The sequence below is a fragment of the Cebus imitator genome, unplaced genomic scaffold (assembly GCF_001604975.1).
Source record: "Cebus imitator isolate Cc_AM_T3 unplaced genomic scaffold, Cebus_imitator-1.0 Scaffold223, whole genome shotgun sequence".
NCBI classification, from domain to species: Eukaryota; Metazoa; Chordata; class Mammalia; order Primates; family Cebidae; genus Cebus; species Cebus imitator.
The window spans coordinates 1,305,626-1,325,741 of record NW_016107538.1 but is presented as its reverse complement, the minus strand read 5'-3'; the positions used below and the strand labels follow the sequence as shown (position 1 = coordinate 1,325,741).

General features: G+C 47.8%; 1 protein-coding gene and 1 long non-coding RNA gene across 6 annotated transcripts in view; one reads left to right on the top strand and one right to left on the bottom strand.

The window, feature by feature from the left end:
• The window catches only part of NLRP1 (NLR family pyrin domain containing 1), a 64,938-nt gene that overhangs the window by 14,045 nt on the left and 30,777 nt on the right, over nucleotides 1-20,116 (bottom strand). For all 4 annotated transcript variants that reach the window (XR_005195191.1, XM_017496809.2, XM_017496810.2 and 1 more), the window contains 7 exons: nucleotides 15,959-16,129; nucleotides 14,369-14,539; nucleotides 11,786-11,875; nucleotides 4,993-5,084; nucleotides 4,385-4,489; nucleotides 3,915-4,077; nucleotides 1,577-1,800 (listed from right to left, as the gene is read on the bottom strand). Coding sequence is in view for 3 of the 4 variants with exons in the window: in XM_017496809.2 (XP_017352298.1) it covers nucleotides 1,577-1,800; nucleotides 3,915-4,077; nucleotides 4,385-4,489; nucleotides 4,993-5,084; nucleotides 11,786-11,875; nucleotides 14,369-14,539; nucleotides 15,959-16,129 (1,016 nt within the window). In the remaining variant the exon portion in view is untranslated. The remainder of the gene's footprint in view (nucleotides 1-1,576; nucleotides 1,801-3,914; nucleotides 4,078-4,384; nucleotides 4,490-4,992; nucleotides 5,085-11,785; nucleotides 11,876-14,368; nucleotides 14,540-15,958; nucleotides 16,130-20,116) is intronic.
• LOC108281286 overlaps nucleotides 1-20,116 on the top strand; it is a 36,088-nt gene that overhangs the window by 7,932 nt on the left and 8,040 nt on the right. The window contains exons 1-2 of one of the 2 annotated variants that reach the window (XR_001815926.2): nucleotides 11,870-12,749; nucleotides 18,013-18,106. This is a non-coding gene — a long non-coding RNA (uncharacterized LOC108281286). Of the gene's footprint in view, nucleotides 1-11,869; nucleotides 12,750-18,012; nucleotides 18,107-20,116 lie in introns of those variants that run through there. The other variant, XR_005195192.1, reaches the window with a different exon arrangement.

Sequence of the window (20,116 nt, the reverse complement as noted above, 5' to 3'; positions counted from 1 at the left end):
TTGCAGAAAGGATTCTTGGCTTTAGTGGTTTCAGTTCTCTGCGAACTTTAAAAAAAAAATTGGTATCTTTTTTGAGACAGGGTCTCACTCTGTCTCCCAGGCTGGAGTGCAGTGGTGCAATCACAGATCACTGCAGCCTCGATCTCCTAGGCTCAAGCAATTCTACTTTAGCCTCCATGTAGCTGGGACCACAGGCATGTTCCACCATTCCTGGTTATTTAAAAAATTTTTTTGTAGAGATGAGGTTTCACCGTTTTGCCCAGGCTGGTCTTGAACTCCTGGCTCAAGTGAGTTCACTTCCCACCTCTGCCTCCTAAAGTGCTAGGATCACAAGTGTGAGTCACTGAGCTGGCCTTGTTTACAATTTTTGACTGACGGTTTTTAGTACATTGAAGAAATCATTCCATTGTCTTCTGTCTTCCATTGTTGCAGTTCAAAAATCAGTCATCAGCCTGATTGTGGCACCTTTCTAGATAATCTATCTTTCTTTCTGGCTGCTGTTGACTTTCCCTCATACTTTGTTATTCTGTAATTTCACAATAATGAGACTAATGCTGATTTTTTATCTCCCTTCTCTCTCTCTCTTTCTTTCATTGCATGTTTTGGGATTTCTCATCTTGAGGTCTCGTATGTCTCAATACTTCTAGAAATGTATTTGCAATTGTTTTGTTGAATATTCCCTTTTTCCCCTTCTATCATATCTTTCTGGAATTTGACTTAGATATATATTAGGACTTATCATGGTATCCTACAAGTTACTTAATTGTTTTCCTGTTTTTTTTCATTTTTTTGGTCAATTTAGTTTCCAACTTTGATATGTCATTTTTAATGGTTCATTATTTTTGCTGATAATTTTAAGGTTACTTTTTTTTTTGGTCATATTATATACACTTATGTTCTGTTTCTGATAATTTCAACATCTGAAGAATTTAAGGAACTGATTCTGGTATCTAGTTTCTGCTGGTTCTTACTTCTGGTGCCTTGTTTCTCCTTTGTGAGATTTTTGACTGTTAGCTGATATTTCTTGGAACTCTATCTGTGGGAAGTCTTTGGAGGCGACAGAGGTCAGGATACTTTGTGATTACGATGTTTTGTTGGGAAGCCCCTCTTTCATGGCTTCGGCTCTCAGATGGAGTCTGATGACACTGTTTCTTCTCCCTGCCTGTAGGAGTAGTGATGGCTTCCTATTGTGCTAGTGCCCCAACATTTCTTGTTAGTTCACTTAGCTTTACTTTGTGAATGGTCTGGTCTTTGAAAAGCTTCTTCAAAAATCCCAAGTGAGCATATCATCTCTTTTCTGCTGGGACCCTGAGTGATATGATCTATATAAATAACACTTAATAAAAACTTTCAAGTAAGATTATGCAGACATATTTATGAGGCTGGGAAATGTGTTTCAAAAAGATATGTCCAGAGAAGAGTGGAATGCAGGAAAATCTTAGTTTTCATCTCCTTAACCCTCCCTCAGTTCCTCTAAGGAAGCCACAACACCCTTTCCCAGGATATCATTGTCCTATACTCCCTTTCAGACTCATAATTACTACCACCTTCCTCTCCATCCTTCCCTCTTGTTTACCTTGGAGAGCCACAAAGTGAGGGAGGTGCACAGCTTTGATGGCTCCAGGCTCAGCCTTGATGTCCAACAGAGGCCCTGCCACCATCCAGCTGTGCTGTTGGTTGATTTCGCCCAGGAGCTTATCCCACACACACAACTCAATTTCAGTGGTAACGGCTTCTCTCACCACAAAGCAGAGACCCATGTTAGGCCAGCGGTAGGTGCCAGCCATAGGGAAGTGAACTCTGGGAAGAAGAGAGAGAGGCAGTCCCTTATTGAACAAATTCACTGAGCACCAGCTGGATGCCAGACCCCATGCGCATACGATACAGTGGCTTCAAGCCCAGACTTCATTTAGAATTCAGATGGACTTGCATTTTAGTCCTGGCTCTTCTGTTCTTGAATGTGGATCCTGGAACAAGTCATTTAACTTTCTTGTTGTTGGTTTCCTCATCTGTAAGTAGGAATAATCATAGCTCCCATCTCTTAGTTGTGAGAATAAGTGACCTAACATGCTCACAGCTTAGTACACACCTGGGAGCAGTTAACTGTTTCTTTTATGTTGATGATGGCAATGATAGTGAAATAATAAGTGTTCGTATATGTAAAGGGTCTATTTACCAATAATCAATAACAATATATGTGCTAAGATATGTATGTATGTATCTATGTATCTTTTATCTGTCTAATCATCTATGTATGTATGTATGTATGTATGTATGCATGTATCTACATCCAGAGAAGAGTGGAATGCAGGAAAATATCTATATTTGGAAATATGGTCTCACTCTGTTGCCCAGGCTGGAGTGCAGTGGCCTGATCTCAGCTCACTGCAGCCTTGAACTCCCCGGCTTGGGCAATTCTCCCACCTCAGTTTCCTGAGTAGCTGGGACTACAGGCACACGCCACCACGCTCAGCTAATTTTTTCGGTAATTTTTGCAGACACAGGGTTTCACCATGTTGCCCAGGCTGGCCTTGAACTCCTGGACTCAAGTGATTCTCCTGTCTTGGTCTCATAAACTGCTGGGATTATAGGCATGAGACACCATGCCTGGCCATATGTGCTAATATTAATGCTAAACTCTTAGAACGGAAAACAACACTTTACAGAGATCAGAAGTGATTTTCCCAAGGCTCCCCATGTGGGTTAATAGTGGGTCCCAGGATGCCCCAGCTTCTGTAGGTGTGAGTTGGGAGTGATGCTGTCTCCTGGCTGAGATGATGTCTGTGGCAGTGTTTGGTGAGTGGTAAAACGTTATATAAGAGATCATGAGTATGACTACAGACAATTATTACTAATGCAACTTATAAGCCCTGGGAGGGCAGGGCTGCTATATTAATCTCAGGGTTCCCAGCTATTAGTACAATTCTTAGTTCACTGGTGGCTGTTAATAAAACAGGAGCACACAGATTAAAAGAGAGTTAAGTGAGATTTAAGAAACATAACAAACAAAATAAAATGAGTGGACCTTGTTTGGATCCTGATAAGAACACACCAACTGGCTGGGCACAGTGGCTCATGCCTGTAATCCCAGCACTTTGGGAGGCCTAGGTGAGTGGAATGGATCACAAGAGGTCACGAGTTTGAGACCAGCCTGTCCAATATGGTGAAACCCGATCTCTACTAAAAATACAAAAATTAACCGGGCGTGGTGGCATACAAGTGTAGTCCCAGCTACTCTAGAGGCTGAGGCAGGAGAATCGCTTGAACTAGGAGGTGGAGGTTGCAGTGATCCGTGATCGTGCCACTGCACTCTAGCCTGGACAACAGAGTGAGACTCTGTCTCAAAAATAAATAAATAAATAAATAAATAAAATAAAAGAACACATCAACTCCAAGAACACGTTTTAGCCAATTGAGCAATTTGAATATGGATTGGGGATTAGATGAAATGAAAGACTTCTTGTCAGCTTTGTTAGATATGATATTGGTATTGTAGTTATGTTATGGAAGAAAAGGTTTTAATTTTTGTTTTTTTGAGATGCATAATGAAATATTTAAGGGTAAAATCACTTGACGTCTTGGATTTAAAATACTGTAACAATAACAAAGGGGGGAAAGTGAACAGCTGAAACAAATTTGGTAAAACAGTGCCTAAAGCTGGGTAATGGAAGTACATGGAAGCTCCTTGTACTCTCTATTTTTGTGTATATTTGAAAACTTAAAGTTTCATAGGAAAACATCTTTTGCATCATGAAAAGCACATATCCAGTGTCTCAGTCCTGTCCCTGCCTGTTGTCTTGGCAAGGGTAGGGGACCCAATGGCCAGTGTGAATTGGGGGGCACTGACTGTGGGGACCGAGGATGGGCAGTGGGGTGGGAGAGGCCAGCCTGGGACCAGCAGAGCCCTCACTCACCGGTACAGGCTCCTTTCTTTGTCAACTACCTCAGTAGCCACAGGCCCTGTGGGGCCCCAGAAGTCATCATCAGTCCCCAAAGGCTTCGTATGCAGGTCCTCCTGAGAGGCAGGAGAAGGCAGACAGGCGAGTTCCTGCTGTGCTATCCTTGGGACGCTTCCCTCTGAAACAGCAAGGCAGTGGTCAGCTCCACATTCTTCTACCTGGCCTCCCCCAGCCCCTATGGCTGCACTGTAAGGGGCATTAATAAGGCTAGCCTGCCTGGACCATGGCAGAGAGTATGTCTGCAGCTTCTGCTCCTGCTCCCTGGCTGCCTGCCTACTGTCTGGGTAGGCCCACTCCACTGCCTCCAGCCCAGCCTCTGCCCATCTCCCCTTCTACACTGGAACAGAAGGGGCACTCTTCCCAGTATGTCCAGTTGGGCAGGTTGAGAGAGGAACATGTTTCAAAAGATGAAGGGGGCCAGGTACCGTGGCTCTTGCTCGTCATCCCAGCACTGTGAAAGGCCTTGGCAGGAGGATTGCTCCAGTCCAAGGGTTTGAGATCAGCCTGAGCAACATAGGAAGACTCCGTCTCTACAGAAAAAAGAAAAATATCAGCCAGGCATGGTGGTGTGCATCTGCAGTCCCAGTTCTACTCAGGAGGCTGAGGTGGGAGGATTGTTTGAGCTCGGGAGGTTGAGGCTGCAGTGAACTATGAACATGCCACTGCATTCCAGCCTAAGTGGTAAAATGAGACCCTGTTTTTTTTTTTCTTTCTTTTTTTTTTTTTTTTTAAAGATGGCAGGGAAAAGATGGTGATGTGGTTCCCAGGCCTTGGCAGCCAAGAATGGGAGGCTGGATCCTTATTCAGGGTTTGATACATGCCATAGATTTTCTGGAGAAAGGCAGCACCAGCCCCTGAGCCTAGGAGAGAGGGAAGCAGAAATCCAGCCAGTTCTTAGGAGTGGGAGCTCTCTCATAGGGGTAGGGAACCTGCCCTGTCCCACATTAGGGGCAGAGGGATGGAGGGAATGACCTCCCATAGCTGGCCTCCCCCAAGCCATCATGATGCTCCCAGCTTCGCCCCTTCTAACTACCTGATCTGAGTCTCTGCCGCTTGAGTGAGGATGTGCTGTTACTCATCTCTCCTGTATCCGGGCCCTCATTAGGGATCATCACACTTGGTTTCCTGGAGAAAGAATTGTTCGTTCTCCTAAAGATCTTGGAGACAGTGAGGGCTGTCTACATGACATCCCCACTTAAAATTCAACTCATCCTCAGGCTGAGTGCAGTGGCCCACGTCTGTAATCTTAGCACTTTGGGAGGTCGAGATAGGTGGATGGCCTGAGCTCAGTAGTTCGAGACCAGCCTGGGTAACATAATGAGACCTCCCACCTCCTATCTGCCAAAAATACAAAAATTAGCTGGGCATGGTGGCATGCACCTGTAATCCCAGCTATTTGGCAGGCTGAAGTGGGAGGATCATTTGAGCCCAGGAGGCAGAGGTTGCAGTAAGCTGAGAAGTATGCCCCTTCACTCCAGTATAGACGACACAGCCAGACGCTGTCTTAAAAACAAAAAAATAAGCCTGGCCAACATGGCGAAAACCCCTTTCTACTAAAAATACAAAAAATTACTGGGCTTGGTGGCACACATCTGTAATTCCAGCTACTGGCCCAGATCGCGCCACTGTACTCCAGCCTGGGTGACAGAACTAGACCATATCTCAAAAAAANAAAAAAAAAGAAAAAGAAAAAAAAAGATTAAAAACAAACAAAACTTTATCTGAGTTTGATATCATGAGTGTGACTACAGACAATTATTACTAATGCAACTATATCCCTGGGAGGGCAGGGCTGCCACGTTCATCTCAGGGTTCCCAGCTACTAGCACAGTCCTTAGCTCACTGGTGGCTGTTAATAAAACAGGAGCACACAGATTAAAAGAGAGTTAAGTGAGATTTAAGAAACATAACAAACAAAATAAAATGAGTGGACCTTGTTTGGATCCTGATAAGAACAAACCAACTGGCCGGGCACGGTGGCTCACGCTTGTAATCCCAGCACTTTGGGAGGCCTAGGTGAGTGGATCACCTGAGGTCAGGAGTTCAAGACCAGCCTGTCCAATATGGTGAAATCCTGTCTCTACTAAAAATACAAAAATTAGCTGGGTGTGGTGGTATACAAGTTTAGTTCCAGCTACTCTGGAGGCTGAGGCAGGAGAATCGCTTGAACCCAGGAGGCGAAGATTGCAGTGAGCTGAGATTTTGCCACTGCCCTCTAGCCTGGATGACAGAGTGAGACTCGGTCTCAAACAAACAAACAAAAAAGAACACGCCAACTCCAAAAACATGTTTTAGACAATTGAGCAATTTGAATATGGATTGGGGATTAGATGAAATGAAAGACTTATTGTCAGCTTTGTTAGATGTAATATTGGTATTGTAGTTATGTTATGGAAGAAAAGGTTTTAATTTTTGTTTTTTGAGATGCATAATGAAATATTTCAGGGTAAAATCACCTGACGTCTTGGATTTAAAATACTGTAACAATAACAAAGGGGGGAAAGTGAACAGCTGAAACAAATTTGGTAAAACAGTGCCTAAAGTTGGGTAATGGGTACATGGAAGCTCCTTGTACTATCTATTTTTGTGTATGTTTGAAAACTTAAAGTTTCATAAGAAAACATCTTTTGCATCATGAAAAGCACATATCCAGTGTCTCAGTCCTGTCCCTGCCTGTTGTCTTGGCAAGGGTGACCCAATGGCCAGTGTGAATTGGGGGGCACTGACTGTGGGGACCGAGGATGGGCAGTGGGGTGGGAGAGGCCAGCCTGGGACCAGCAGAGCCCTCACTCACCGGTACAGGCTCCTTTCTTTGTCAACTACCTCAGTAGCCACAGGCCCTGTGGGGCCCCAGAAGTCATCATCAGTCCCCAAAGGCTTCGTATGCAGGTCCTCCTGAGAGGCAGGAGAAGGCAGGCAAGCAAATTCCCACTGTGCTACTACTGGGGCACAGCAGCTAGATGGGTGGATGGCTTGAGCTCAGGAGTTCAAGGCCAGCCTGAGTTAACATAGTGAGACCTCCTCACCTCATTGTTGCCAAAAATACGAAAGCTAGCTGGGCATGGTGGCATCATGCACCTGAATTCCCAGGTACTTGGAAGGCTGAAGTGGGAGGATCACTTGAGCCCAGGAGGCAGAGGTTTCAGTGAGCTGAGGTTGTGCCACTGCACTCCAGTCTGGGAATACAGCCATATGGTGTCACCAAACCAAACAAAATCAAACCAAACCTCACCTGAATTTGAACTCAATTTTGTGCTTCTTTTGTGGTCCCTGTCTCTGTGAGTGGCCTTGATCCACTCATGCATCCAGGAGAGCTGGGGCAGCATCCCAACTCTTGCTTCACCAACCCTAAGAGCCGATCACCTTGACAACACCTCCTAACTAGCTCTTCTTTCTATTCTCTTCTCTGCACTTCCATGACCTCCACCCGAGTCCCAGGCCCTGGCCTCTGTGGCCTGTATCACTGCAGCATCCTCTGAAAGGTTTCCCTCCTTCTGCTCAGGTCCCTCTGCTGCCCATTTTCTGCATAGCAGCAGATCTTAAAATAGGAACCTGACCCATCACTTGGCTGCCGCAGCCCTGTAGTGTCTCTACATTACTTCTAGGGGAAAACGGAAAGTTTTAAACACGGTCCAAAAGGGCTTGCTGGGGCCTCTGTCACCCTCCAGTGTCACCTGGTGCATGTTCTTCCTGCTCACTGACCTCTAGTCCAGTGGTTCTCAAACTCAGTGTGCTTAACAATCATCTGGAAGGCTGGTTAGGACACAGATTCAGCCAGGCACAGTGGCTCACGCCTGTAATCCTAGCACTTTGGGAGGCTGAGGTGGGTGGATCAAAAGGTCAGGAGTTTGAGACCAGCCTGGCCAATACGATAAAACCCTGTCTTTACTAAAAATACAAAAATTAGCCAGGCATGGTGTTATGTGCCTGTAATCCCAGCTACTCAGTTGGCTGAGGCAGAATAATCACTTGAACTGGAGAGGTCTCAGAGGTTGCAGTCAGCCAAGATCATGCATTGCACTCCAGCCTGGGTGACAGAGCAAGACTCTGTCTCAAAGAAAGAAAAAGAAAGAAAAAAAGATTCCTGGGCCCCACCCCAGAGATTTTGATTCAGCAGGTCTGGAGTGGGGCCTGAGAATTTTCATTTCTAGCAAGCTCCTGGTAAAGGTGATATTGATGCTGCTGGTCCACGGATCACACTTTGAGTAGCGGCTCCTGATGCCTGGCCTCCCATTCCTCATGGAGGCTAAACTCTTTTCTCTCTCAGAGCCTCTACTTCTGCCTGGAATCCACCCCTTCTTGGGCCCAACCAACCCATCCTATCTTTCAGAGCTCAGCTCAGTTCCTCTTGTCCAGGTCAAATAGGCCCATCGGTGTACTCACACTGACCCTAGGTATAATTGCAGACACCCGTGGGATAACCTGTGCATGTCTCCCTGTTGGACTAAGCTCCTGGAGGTTGAGCCGTATCTTTCTTGTTCATTGTGACCTCAGATCCCAAAATTGTGCCCGACACACAGTGGGTCTGCAGGGAATGTTTGTTTAATGAATGAATGGCTCCTCTTAAGCCTAGGAGCTCTTTTCCTTCCATTTCAGGTGAGATACAGCAGCCAGGAACCTGGGGACAGATATGCTTCGTGGTCAGGTGGAAATGCACCCAACTGGGAGAACACAGGGGCTGCAGCTGATTCCTCAGGGAGTGAAAGATGGACTTTCCTGTCCCTGGGCTTCCCCTCAAGTGAGGGGTGGGTGTGGTGCTGGTGGTGAGGGTGGTGGATGACAGTGATGGCGAGGGTGGTATTTTTCCCAAGGCACAGGCTCTTTCTGTCTTTGTCTCCCTCTTGTGATCATTGCTTTCATTGTTCCAAACCTTCTCTGTTCTTCACCAAAGGATTCCTGAACAAGAGGCCACTTGGCATCAAGCTGTGCCGTGTCAAGGGGATTCGCTGGTTCACTGGCTTTTTCTTTTCTTTTCCTTTTTTTTTTTTTTGAGATGCAGTCTTGGTCTGTTGCCAAGGCTGGAGTGCAGTGGCACGATCTTGGCTCACTGCAGCCTCTGCCTTCCTGGTTCAAGTGATTCTCATGTCTCAGCCTCCCCAGTAGCTGGCACTACAGGAACCTGTCACCACACCCAGCTAGTTTTTTAGCCCATTTACTTTTTCAAGTTCTCACCTTGTCTGCCTATGGAAGAGTATAAGCTAGGGGCGGGGGGCTGATTCTATTTGCACTGACAAGGGCACCTTACTCTGGCTGCTGTGGTTTCTTGGTTTCTTCCTGGCTGTGTTTATTTCTCACCCCAAGACTCTTTCCCTGTCTCCTGATCAGCCCTGGGCCTGGATCAGCCAGAGGGAGTTTTGGTGCTCCTCCTTACCGTCTCATGCAAAAGAACTGAATCCGAGGCTTCTCCTGCACTAGGGCCTTCTGCTCCTGCCTGGTTTCATTGCTCAGAGTTTGTTGGAAATGCCTGAAAGCATAAAGGTGGCTGGGTCCTCCTGGGAACCCCCACGTGGTTCAGAGGTCCTCAGGACCCAGAATCCGGGAAACTGCCACCTTCTGAAGGAGTGGCTGCAGGGTGGGTTCCCTGGGAACTGGGCTCAGAGGAGGAGGGTATAGTGAGAATATTCATTTGGGTGTGTTCTTGGGTCAACACCAGGGCAAGAGAAGGGAGGCAATCAGGGAGACGTGGGCTGTGAGTCAGTCTCCATGGAGGCCTCAGCCGACTCTGTGGGATGATCCTGTAGAGCTGTTTAAAGGAGTTGGGATGAGGGTCTGGGCCTTTATACCTCAACAATGGCCAGTCATCGGGTGCAGGCCTCCCCAGGAAGGAGATGTGGCCTTGGGTGAGACAGCTGTCACTGGCAGAGGCTGTCTCTGTAACCGGTTGCCAGGGACATTCCCCATGGCCTGAAAATGACCACCTGAGGCCTGGGTCCTGGGATTTTCTTCCCAGAGGTCGGAAGTTTTGCTGGGAAGAGAGTCCTGGTTCCATTCTCCCAGGCCTTGTGCTCTGGGGTTTCTGCCAGGTGTGGGATGCTGATTGTCTTCTCTGGGTCTCTGTGTCCTCAGTCTACCCTGTGGGGTGAATCACTCCTGTCCTGCCTGTTCTGAGGCACAGGAAGTGAAAAGACCCTGACTTCTGTGAAGGGCTCTGCAGGGCTCTGCATTCATGCCCCTCCTGCTGTCAGAGCTGTTCTGTCCCTGTGGAGGAGGGCAGCCCTTCAAGTAAAAGGTTATTCTTCTCAACTAAGTCCTGGCTCCAGGAGGGAAGGAGGTGGAAACCTTCTTGGGACTCTAGAGAGCAAACCCCTTGGAGGCAGCCCAGGTTTGACAGGTAAGTGTTGAGCTGGGGCCTGAAGCTGTGTCTGCCATGTCTGCCCACAATGGACATGCTCTGGGGAGAGGCTCTTCAACATAGAGGAAGTGATGATAGCCAAAAATACTGAGTGGGGAGCAGCAGGCTGGGGTGCAAAGGTACTGCCCCTTTGGGATGGAGTTCCTATGGCTGTAAATGGCTGGTGTCAGCTACAGAATCAAAATGTAGAATATTTATTTCTGTTATTCTGCCTTGACCACCTCTTATAGTTTGAAAGGCCTGGCTGAGGAAAGCCCAAGGCCCAGGCTTCTCGGATCCCCTCTGAGAAGGCTCTGGAAGTGGAAGTTTTGGGCCCTGTCTACTCCCTGAGCACGTGGCAGGGGCCCTGGCAGGAGCCGTATGTAATTGTCAAGACAGAAGCGACCTGTAAGCATGCTCCCAGGGAGGTGGAGAGGAGCAGAAGTGGCCTAGAGATAGCGTGGGGGTGGCTGCTCGGGGAAGGGCAAGAATCTCTGGGGCCCACAGGATAGAAATGAAGGCTGGAAGCTCACTCCACTCCAGCCACTCAGGGTTCTTCAGCTCTCTGGGGCACTAGCGCCTCTTTGTTCCGGGCCTTTTCCAACGCCATCCCTTGGCCTGGACTAACCTCCCCAACTTGGCCTGGGTACCTCTTCCTCCTTCAGACCTCAGCCTGACATCACTTTTCCAGGGAAGTCGTCCCTGGCCCTTTGATCCAATTCCATCCTCCCCCAATATCACATTCTCATAATATCCTGTTCTTTCCTTTCATAGCACTCCACAGAGCTCATACATATATACTTGTACATTTACAGGTAGCCAACGTCCATCTCTTCTGCACTAGAGTATAAACTTCAGGTGGGCAGAGTCCACATCTGTTTGCTCTCTATTATACCCCAGGGCCCAGCATAGTGCTTGCCCATTAGAGGCACTCAGTTAATGAATGAATGTGTAAATGAATGAATGAATTGCTGTGCTGGAGTGAAGGGAACCTGGGAGTCCCTTAGAACGTGCTACTTCAGTAACAGTTATAATTTGATCATGCCCGACTCTCTCCCCAGCATTGTCTTGGTTTTCATTAAATTAAATAAATTAATTAATTAGTTAACTTTACAAAGCCAGTCTCACTCTGTTGCCCAGGCTGGAGTGCAATGCTGCAATCTTGGCTCACTGTAGCCTCTGCCTGCCCGGTTCAAGCAATTTTTGTGCCTCAGCCTCCTGAGTAGCTGGGACTACAAGCATGTGCCACCAAGCCTGGTGAATATTTCAGCCTACTTACTTTTTCATGTTTTCCTTTCCTTGTTTGTCTAGTGTGAGAGTTGAAGTATGGGGAGATTTCATTTTATTTGCACTGACAAGTGCATCTCACTCTGGGTGCTGCAGCTTCTCGGTTTCTCCCTGGCTAGGTTTGTCTCTCACCCCAAGGCTCTTTCCCTGTCTCCTGCTCAGCCCTGGGCGTGGATCAGTCAGAGGGAGTTCTGGGGCTACCCCTTACCGTGTGTAGGACAAGAGCAGCTGGGACTTCTCCTTCTCCAGGGCTCTCAGCTCCTGCCTGGTCTCATCGCTCAGAGTTGTCTGGTCCAGCCTGAAAGCACAAAGGGAGTGAGGTCTTCCTGGGATACCCCATGTAGTTCGCAGGTCTTCCGGGCCCAGAATTCCAGGACTTGTCACCTTCTGAAGGAGTGGCTTCCTTCTGAAGGGCAGGTTCCCTGAGAGCCTGGTTCTGAGGATGAGGATATAGTGAGGATATTCATTTGGGTGTGTTCTTGGGTCAACACCAGGGCAAGAGAAGGGAGGCAATCAGGGAGACGTGGGCTGTGAGTCAGTCTCCATGGAGGCCTCAGCCGACTCTGTGGGATGATCCTGTAGAGCTGTTTAAAGGAGTTGGGATGAGGGTCTGGGCCTTTATACCTCAACAATGGCCAGTCATCGGGTGCAGGCCTCCCCAGGAAGGAGATGTGGCCTTGGGTGAGACAGCTGTCACTGGCAGAGGCTGTCTCTGTAACCGGTTGCCAGGGACATTCCCCATGGCCTGAAAATGACCACCTGAGGCCTGGGTCCTGGGATTTTCTTCCCAGAGGTCGGAAGTTTTGCTGGGAAGAGAGTCCTGGTTCCATTCTCCCAGGCCTTGTGCTCTGGGGTTTCTGCCAGGTGTGGGATGCTGATTGTCTTCTCTGGGTCTCTGTGTCCTCAGTCTACCCTGTGGGGTGAATCACTCCTGTCCTGCCTGTTCTGAGGCACAGGAAGTGAAAAGACCCTGACTTCTGTGAAGGGCTCTGCAGGGCTCTGCATTCATGCCCCTCCTGCTGTCAGAGCTGTTCTGTCCCTGTGGAGGAGGGCAGCCCTTCAAGTAAAAGGTTATTCTTCTCAACTAAGTCCTGGCTCCAGGAGGGAAGGAGGTGGAAACCTTCTTGGGACTCTAGAGAGCAAACCCCTTGGAGGCAGCCCAGGTTTGACAGGTAAGTGTTGAGCTGGGGCCTGAAGCTGTGTCTGCCATGTCTGCCCACAATGGACATGCTCTGGGGAGAGGCTCTTCAACATAGAGGAAGTGATGATAGCCAAAAATACTGAGTGGGGAGCAGCAGGCTGGGGTGCAAAGGTACTGCCCCTTTGGGATGGAGTTCCTATGGCTGTAAATGGCTGGTGTCAGCTACAGAATCAAAATGTAGAATATTTATTTCTGTTATTCTGCCTTGACCACCTCTTATAGTTTGAAAGGCCTGGCTGAGGAAAGCCCAAGGCCCAGGCTTCTCGGATCCCCTCTGAGAAGGCTCTGGAAGTGGAAGTTTTGGGCCCTGTCTACTCCCTGAGCACGTGGCAGGGGCCCTGGCAGGAGCCGTAGGTAATTGTCAAGACAGAAGCGACCTGTAAGCATGCTCCCAGGGAGTAGAGGGGAACAGAAGTGGCCCAGAGATAGCATGGGGGTGGCTGCTCAGGGAAGGGCAAGAATCTCTGGGGCCTACCAGATAGAAATGAGGGGTGCTTGCTCCACTCCAGCCTCTCAGTGTCCTTCATCTCTCAGGGTCAAGTGCCTCTTTGTTCCAGGCCTTTCCCTACACCATCTTTTTGCCTGGACTACTCTCCCCAACTTGGCCTGGGTACCTCTTCCTCCTTTAGACCTCAGCCTGATGTCACTTTCTCAGGGAAGTCGTCCCTGGACCTCTGATCCAATTCCATCCTCCCCCAATATCACATTCTCCTAATACCCTGTTCTTTCCTTTCATAGCACTCCACAGAGCTCATACATATATACTTGTGCATTTACAGGTGACCAATGTTCATCTGTTCCTCACTAGAGTGTAAGCTTCAGGAGGGCAGGGCCCATGTCTGTTTGGTCACTATTGTGCCCCAGGGCCCAGCCTGGTGCTTGCACATTGGAGGCACTCAGTGAATGAATGAATGAGTAACTAAATGAATGAAGCACTGCCCTGGAGTAAAGGGAATCTGGGAGTCGCCTATAACATGTAGCCTCAGTAACAGTTATCATTTGATCATGCCCGACTCTTCCCAGTAATGTCCTTGTTTTTATTTTAATTACTAATTAATTAATTTATTTTTGAGACTGAGTCTCACTCTGTCACCCAGTCTGGAGTGCAGTGGCGCCATCTTGGCTCACTGAAACCTCGACCTCTGGGTTCAAGTGATTTTCCTGCGTCAGCGTCCGGAGTAGCTGGGATTACTAGTGCCCACCACCGTGCCCAGCTAATTTTTGTATTTTTAGTAGAAATGAGTTTCACCAAGTTGGCCAGGCTGGTCTCAAATTCCTGACCCCTCCTTGATCCACCCACCTTTGCCTCCCAAAGTGCTGGGATTATAGGTGTGAGCTGCCATATCTTTCCTGTCCTTGTTTTTACATATATTACAATCCATGAGGTGGGTATGATATTCCCATTTCACAGATGAAGGAAGAGTCACAGAGAATTTGATGACTTGTCCAAGTCACACAGTGTGTAAGTGGTAGAGTTGGTAAGAAATGTGTGCTGACTATGAATTTATCAGTTCCTTTTCCTTCCCTCTTTGACAGCTCCCGCATCCGTCTTTTCTGCCCTTTGCCTAGAAGGGACCCACAGGAACTTACCCCAGGCGTGTGAGTTTGCAGGTAGGATGCCTGAGTCCCTTAAAGAGCAGCTGCACGCCGACATCATCTAGGTCGTTCTGCTGCAGGTCTAGCTCCTTCAGGCTGGGGCTGGCGCTAAGCACAGAGGCCAGGGCTCGGCAGCAGCCAGACGTGAGGCCACAACTGACCAGCCTACAGGAAAGGTACATACCAGCCCAGGTCATTGTCCTGAGGGCTTGCTCTTCTGATCTACCTTCCTAGCACGTGTGGCCTTTTAGAGGTTTGGGGTGACATGCTGAGAAGATACAAACTTTCCTGACTTGCAGTAACCTGAGAGATTTTCACTTTCCTCTTGCAGCTACAGAACCCCTCAGGATGCTGGCACCCACCCTTTCTCAATCCTGTGTGATTCCCACTGATCCTATCCCCTCACTCTGTCCACATCGATGAGTGACTTACTCAATGTCCCACTTGTATACCTGGGTCTAATTGTTTTTTCTTTTTTTTGAGAAGTCTGACTCTGTGGCCTGGGCTGGACTACAATAGCGTAATCTCAGTTCATTGCAACCCCACCTCCCGGGTTCAAGTGATTCTCCTGCCTTAGCCTCCTGAGTAGCTGGGATTACAGGCGTGCACCACTATGACTGGCTAATTTTTGTATTTTTAATACAGATGTGGTTTCACCATGTTGGCCAAGCTGATCTCGAACTTCTGGCCTCAGGTGATTGACCTGCCTTGGCCTCCTGAAGTGCTGAAATTACAGGCATGAACCACCGCGACCAGCCAACCTTGCTCCCCTCCCCTCCTCTCCCCTCCCCTCTCCTTTCCTTCCTTTTTGAGGAGTCTTGCTCTGCTACCCAGACAATGGTGTGATCTTGGCTCACTGCAACCTCCACCTTCTGGGTTCAAACGATTGTCCTGCCTTAGCCTCCCTCAGTAGCTGGGATTCTAGGTGCCCACCACCATGCCCAGCTAATTTTTATATTTTTAGTAGAGATAGGGTTTCACCATGTTGGCCAGGCTGTTCTCGAACTGACCTCAAATCTGCCCACCCAGACCACCCAAAATGCTGGGATTACAGGCACAAACCACATTGCCTGGCCTTGTTTCTACATGGTAGGGGGCATGGCTCTGCCCTTTCGAATGAGACAGAAAATCGAATTAAGTGGATACCAGTGATTTCAGCTTTCCATGGCAGAGTCTCATGCCAAGTGAGAGGACCTGTTATTCGGTAGATCACAGTTGGTGGGAACAGGAGAGGAATAGAAAAACACTGCTGCAGTCCTCATAGCTCTATGAAGTTGGCACTATCACCATCATCCTTTGTGGTAGTCTGTGAAAATGGCCACAAATTCTGCCCCTTGTCCCCACCTTGCATCCATGCCCCTTGATTCAACTTGGTTTCTCTTGTGCTATTTGGAGCCTGGAGGCCCCCTCCCTCTGTCCAGGGGTGGATGAGCTTCCTCCTGAGCCTCTACTGCCTGGCTGAGATCCAGTAGGCTCCTTCCACTCCCACAAAGCAGGTCTCACCTTCTCTCTGCCTGTCCCCTCCGTCTGCCTCATGGTGGCACGCAGCTCCCCCCACCTCCCCTGCACACCAGGAGCAATTACTGCAGTCGCTGTAGCTTGCAGCTTGGCCGTCTCAGTCCCTGGCAAAGATGTTTGGCTCCGGCATCTGTGAGCACATTGAAGCTCAGCTCCACCTCTGTCAGGGTCTGGTTGGTTCTCAGCCCAGAGGCAAGGTCCTTGCAGCCCTCAGCTGTGAGGCCACAGCCGGCCAACCTGTGGAAGACACAAACCCATGGCCTTGAGCTTACTCACCTGTTGATTCAACAAACACCCATAAGCACCCACTGATCACCCACTATGTGCCAGGCCTGTGGGCCAGGCAGAGGTCTAGAAAACCCAGGCCCCAGAAATGCACAGACTACTTGGGGATAGACATAGAAACAAACAATAGTTTTTTTTAAATCTTTTTTGATTAACATTCTCCAACATTTTCCCACACGACTCAGAGTACAAGTCAAGGTCCTTTTCCTGGTCTACAGGGCCCTGGGGACTTGGATCCTCATCATCTCTGTCCTCATCTCTAATCTCTTTTAGCTCCATCCTCACTGGCCTTCTCTCTGTTCCTCACACACCCGAGGCACAGTTCCACCTAAGGCCTCTGCACCTGCTGCTTCTGCTGCTGCTTCTGCCCGGAACAATCTTCTGGAGCTGATATCTCATGGTTTGTTTCTCCACTTGTATAAGGTCTTTGCTCTGAAGGAAGTCACCTTGGGGACCTTTTGCCTCATCTTTCCACTTAAAATTACACATCCACCTCCAGGCTCCCTGCTCCTTTCTGCTTTACTTTTTCTATAGCTCATGTCACTCACAATATATTTTACTTATTTATTTGGCTTCTCGTCCTCCTTCCCAACTAGAACTTAAGCTCCTTTAGGAAGGAATTTTGCCCATTTTCTTTCTTTTTGTTTGAGATGGAGTCTTGCTCTTTCGCCCGGGATGGAGTGCAGTGCTGCGATCTCGGCTCACTGCAACACCGCCCCCTGGGTTCAAGTGATTCTCCTGCCTCAGCTTCCTGAGTAGCTGGGATTACAGGCATGTGCCACCACACCCAACTAATTTTTGTATTTTTAGTAGAGACGAGGTTTTGCCACATTGGTCAGGCTGGCCTTTAAGTTCTGACTTCAGGGGTCCACCCACCTCAGTCTCCCAAAGTGTTAGGATTACAGGCATGAACCACCATGCCAGGCCCCATTTTCTAGTCATATCCCAGTGTCCAGAGCAGGATCTAGCATACAGTAGGTGCTTAGTAAGTATGTAGTAAATAAATGAATGAAATAGCAACAAAAGAGGGGCAAGTCAGGTACAGCTGAAGGCAGAGGAATGAGTGATTGCCAAGGCAGGGAGGAAAAGGTGAACCTTATATGAGTAGTACACGGAAGTGAGGGTGGAGGCAGGGGTGTGTATGGCTGGTAGGGCAGATGTGAAATCACAGCATGCAGTTAGTGTAGTGATGTTGGCATAAAGGCTACTCAGGTAGAGAGAAAGTTTGAGGGTAAAGCTAGAAAATATCACGATGGTGGTAGGTCTTGGATGCCATTATAAGATGTTGAAGCCTATTTCCCCAGGGCAGTGATGAGCCCATAAAAGTTTTTGAGGACATCAGTGATGTGGTCTCTGCATTGCTTTAGAAAAGTCCCTGAAGGAGGTTGCAGTGAGCCGAGATCGTGCCACTGGACTCCAGCCTGGGCGACAGAGAAGGACTCCATCTCCAAAAAAAAAAAAAAGAGAAAGATCTCTGAGGGGGCTGGATAGGGAGAGGCAGGAGGCAGGGGGTCTGGGTGGGAGGATGAACAACTGGGTCAGAGCAGTGACTTTTGGGAGATGTTTCAAGTAGACCCTGTGTTACTCAGTGGAGTCCAAGGAGGCTTCTAGATTGGATTCAGACTAGAAGCTGCTGTCACTTACTGAGAAAGTAGATGTGAGAAGAGTGTCAGTTTCATTGGTGTACAACCAGGGCAGCTGCACAGGGCCCTGTGCTCAGAAGGACCTGCAATTGGCAGGGGTGTGAGGAGGACCCTTCTAGATTGAGGGTTAATGCTCTATGGACACCATCTTGAATTTCTTAATAATTTTGTCTTTGAATTTGTGTTTTGTAGGTGAAGTCTGATGGGACCATGGAGCCTCAGCTCATAGGTGGTCCCATCAGTGAGCTAGAATTAATCAGGCCCTGGCTTACCTGATACAGAAGAGGTAGGTGTTGCTGGGTCACCCCCTCACTGAGTCGTGTCCTGTTCTCCCATTGCTAACTATGTGAATTTGGCAAGTTGTTAATGTCCCTGGGCCTCTTAGGACAACTTAGGCACTAAGCACATAGCATACATGATCCTAAGTATATAGCATACATAATCCTAAGTACATAGCATACATGTCCTAAGTACATAGCATGCATGATTTCCTTTGACTTTGTAGCCAACTTGTGCAGTAGACATGGTGAATCCATGTTATTAATGAGTAAATCAAACTGAAACTTGATAAAGAAACCTACCTATAGTTTTCAATTTGTAACTGATAGAGGCAAGATTCGAACCTGTGTGTGTCTGGCTCCAGGGAAAGTTCTTCCCCAGCCCATTTCTTCATATATGGAAAACAGAAATAATTGTCCCTGCTCTGCTATTTTTGCACAGCGTTGTTTTTTTTTTTTTTTTTTTTTTTTTTGGAAGGCCCAAGGAATTAATGGATATGAAGGTGTTTGGGTTTGAGATTCTAAAGTTCTATGCTAATGTTATAAAGAGCACACTGAAGATTGGTGTCTTCCTACAGGGGTGTGAAGTTTGAGGTAGAACCAGGATTCCTGAGTCCTACTCAAAAACATTTTTACTGGACTCTGGTGGTTCTCCTTGGGTAGGTTTTAGGGGTGGGTAGAGCGCCTCATATGGATATCGAAAATCCCAGCACAAGGCTAGGCTTGCCTCCTTACTCTGCCTGTTCAACTTCTCCCACTGTAACTCCTTTTCAATGAGCGACCTCTTGGTTGCTTTCCTTTCTTGCCATCTCCTTTCTCTCTTATCACTTTCTTTTCTTCACTTTCCTTGGAATGTAGCTTAGCCTCCATGATCCTTCACTGGCAGTGAATTTCTCACCCTCTGACCTTCCATCACATTCCCCTGGCTAACCCTGAACTCTACTATCTTCCCACTCTCCACCCCAACTCCTGCCTGTGCAATAGAGTAGGTGGCTGCCATCTTGAATCATGACCACAACCCTCACATGGGTTACAGCAATGCCTGACAGGCAGATATCTCATGCTCTCCTCTGGCCATTTGAAGATCTTATCTTTTTCAAACCTCCAGCACCTCAATCCTCACACTAACTCCTAGCAAACAACTCAAAATTCCTATTTCTCAGAGAAAAATCATGCCATCAGTAGGAACCTCTCAGCTTCTCGGAGTGAAACCTATCCTTATCTTCCCTGTCCTTATCTCCCCTCCTGTTACAGTAGAGAAACATTTCCTTCCTCTTCCAATCTTTCTCCTACTCGCTTCCTCTGAGGATAAAGAGCCATCAATAACTCCTTCTCCTTCTTGTATATTTTATCACTCCTCCTCCACTTACACTCAAACTGAGATCTTTTCCTTCTTAAATGCAAGTAAGCAGATGGACACACACATTTACTCAGCCCACCATCCCCTCTGCTTTAGTGCTTTCCTCCTTTTCACTACCAAAGTCTTTGAAGAAAGTATATTTGCGGTCTCATTTTTTACCTCTCTCTCCCTCTTTAATCCATTCCAGTCTGCATTCCAGCCTCTTCATGTTACATAAGCTACTTCTGCTGAGGTTATTCATGACTTTTCTATCTCTAATCCAGTGGACAAATTTCTGTCCTTATCTTACTTGACCTCCCAGCAGCAGTAGCGCCTGATGACCTCCTTGAGACCCTCTGTTCTGTTGGGTTCCATGACACCACTCTCTCCTGGTGTCCCTTTCATCTATGTGGCCCCTCCTTCTCAGGCTTGTTTGTTGGCTCTTCTTTTTTGGGCCATTAAACACTGGGCTTGGGATGTTCCCCAGGCTTGACATGCAATCTTATTTTTGCCCATGAATTTTTGAATCAGCTTGTCCATTTCTGCAATAATGGCAGCTGGGATTCTGATAGGGATTGTATTGAATCTGTAGATCAGTTTGGAGGGTATTGCCATTTTAATAATATCATGTCTTCCAATGTATGAACATGGGACATCTTTTCATTTATTTAGGTCTTAT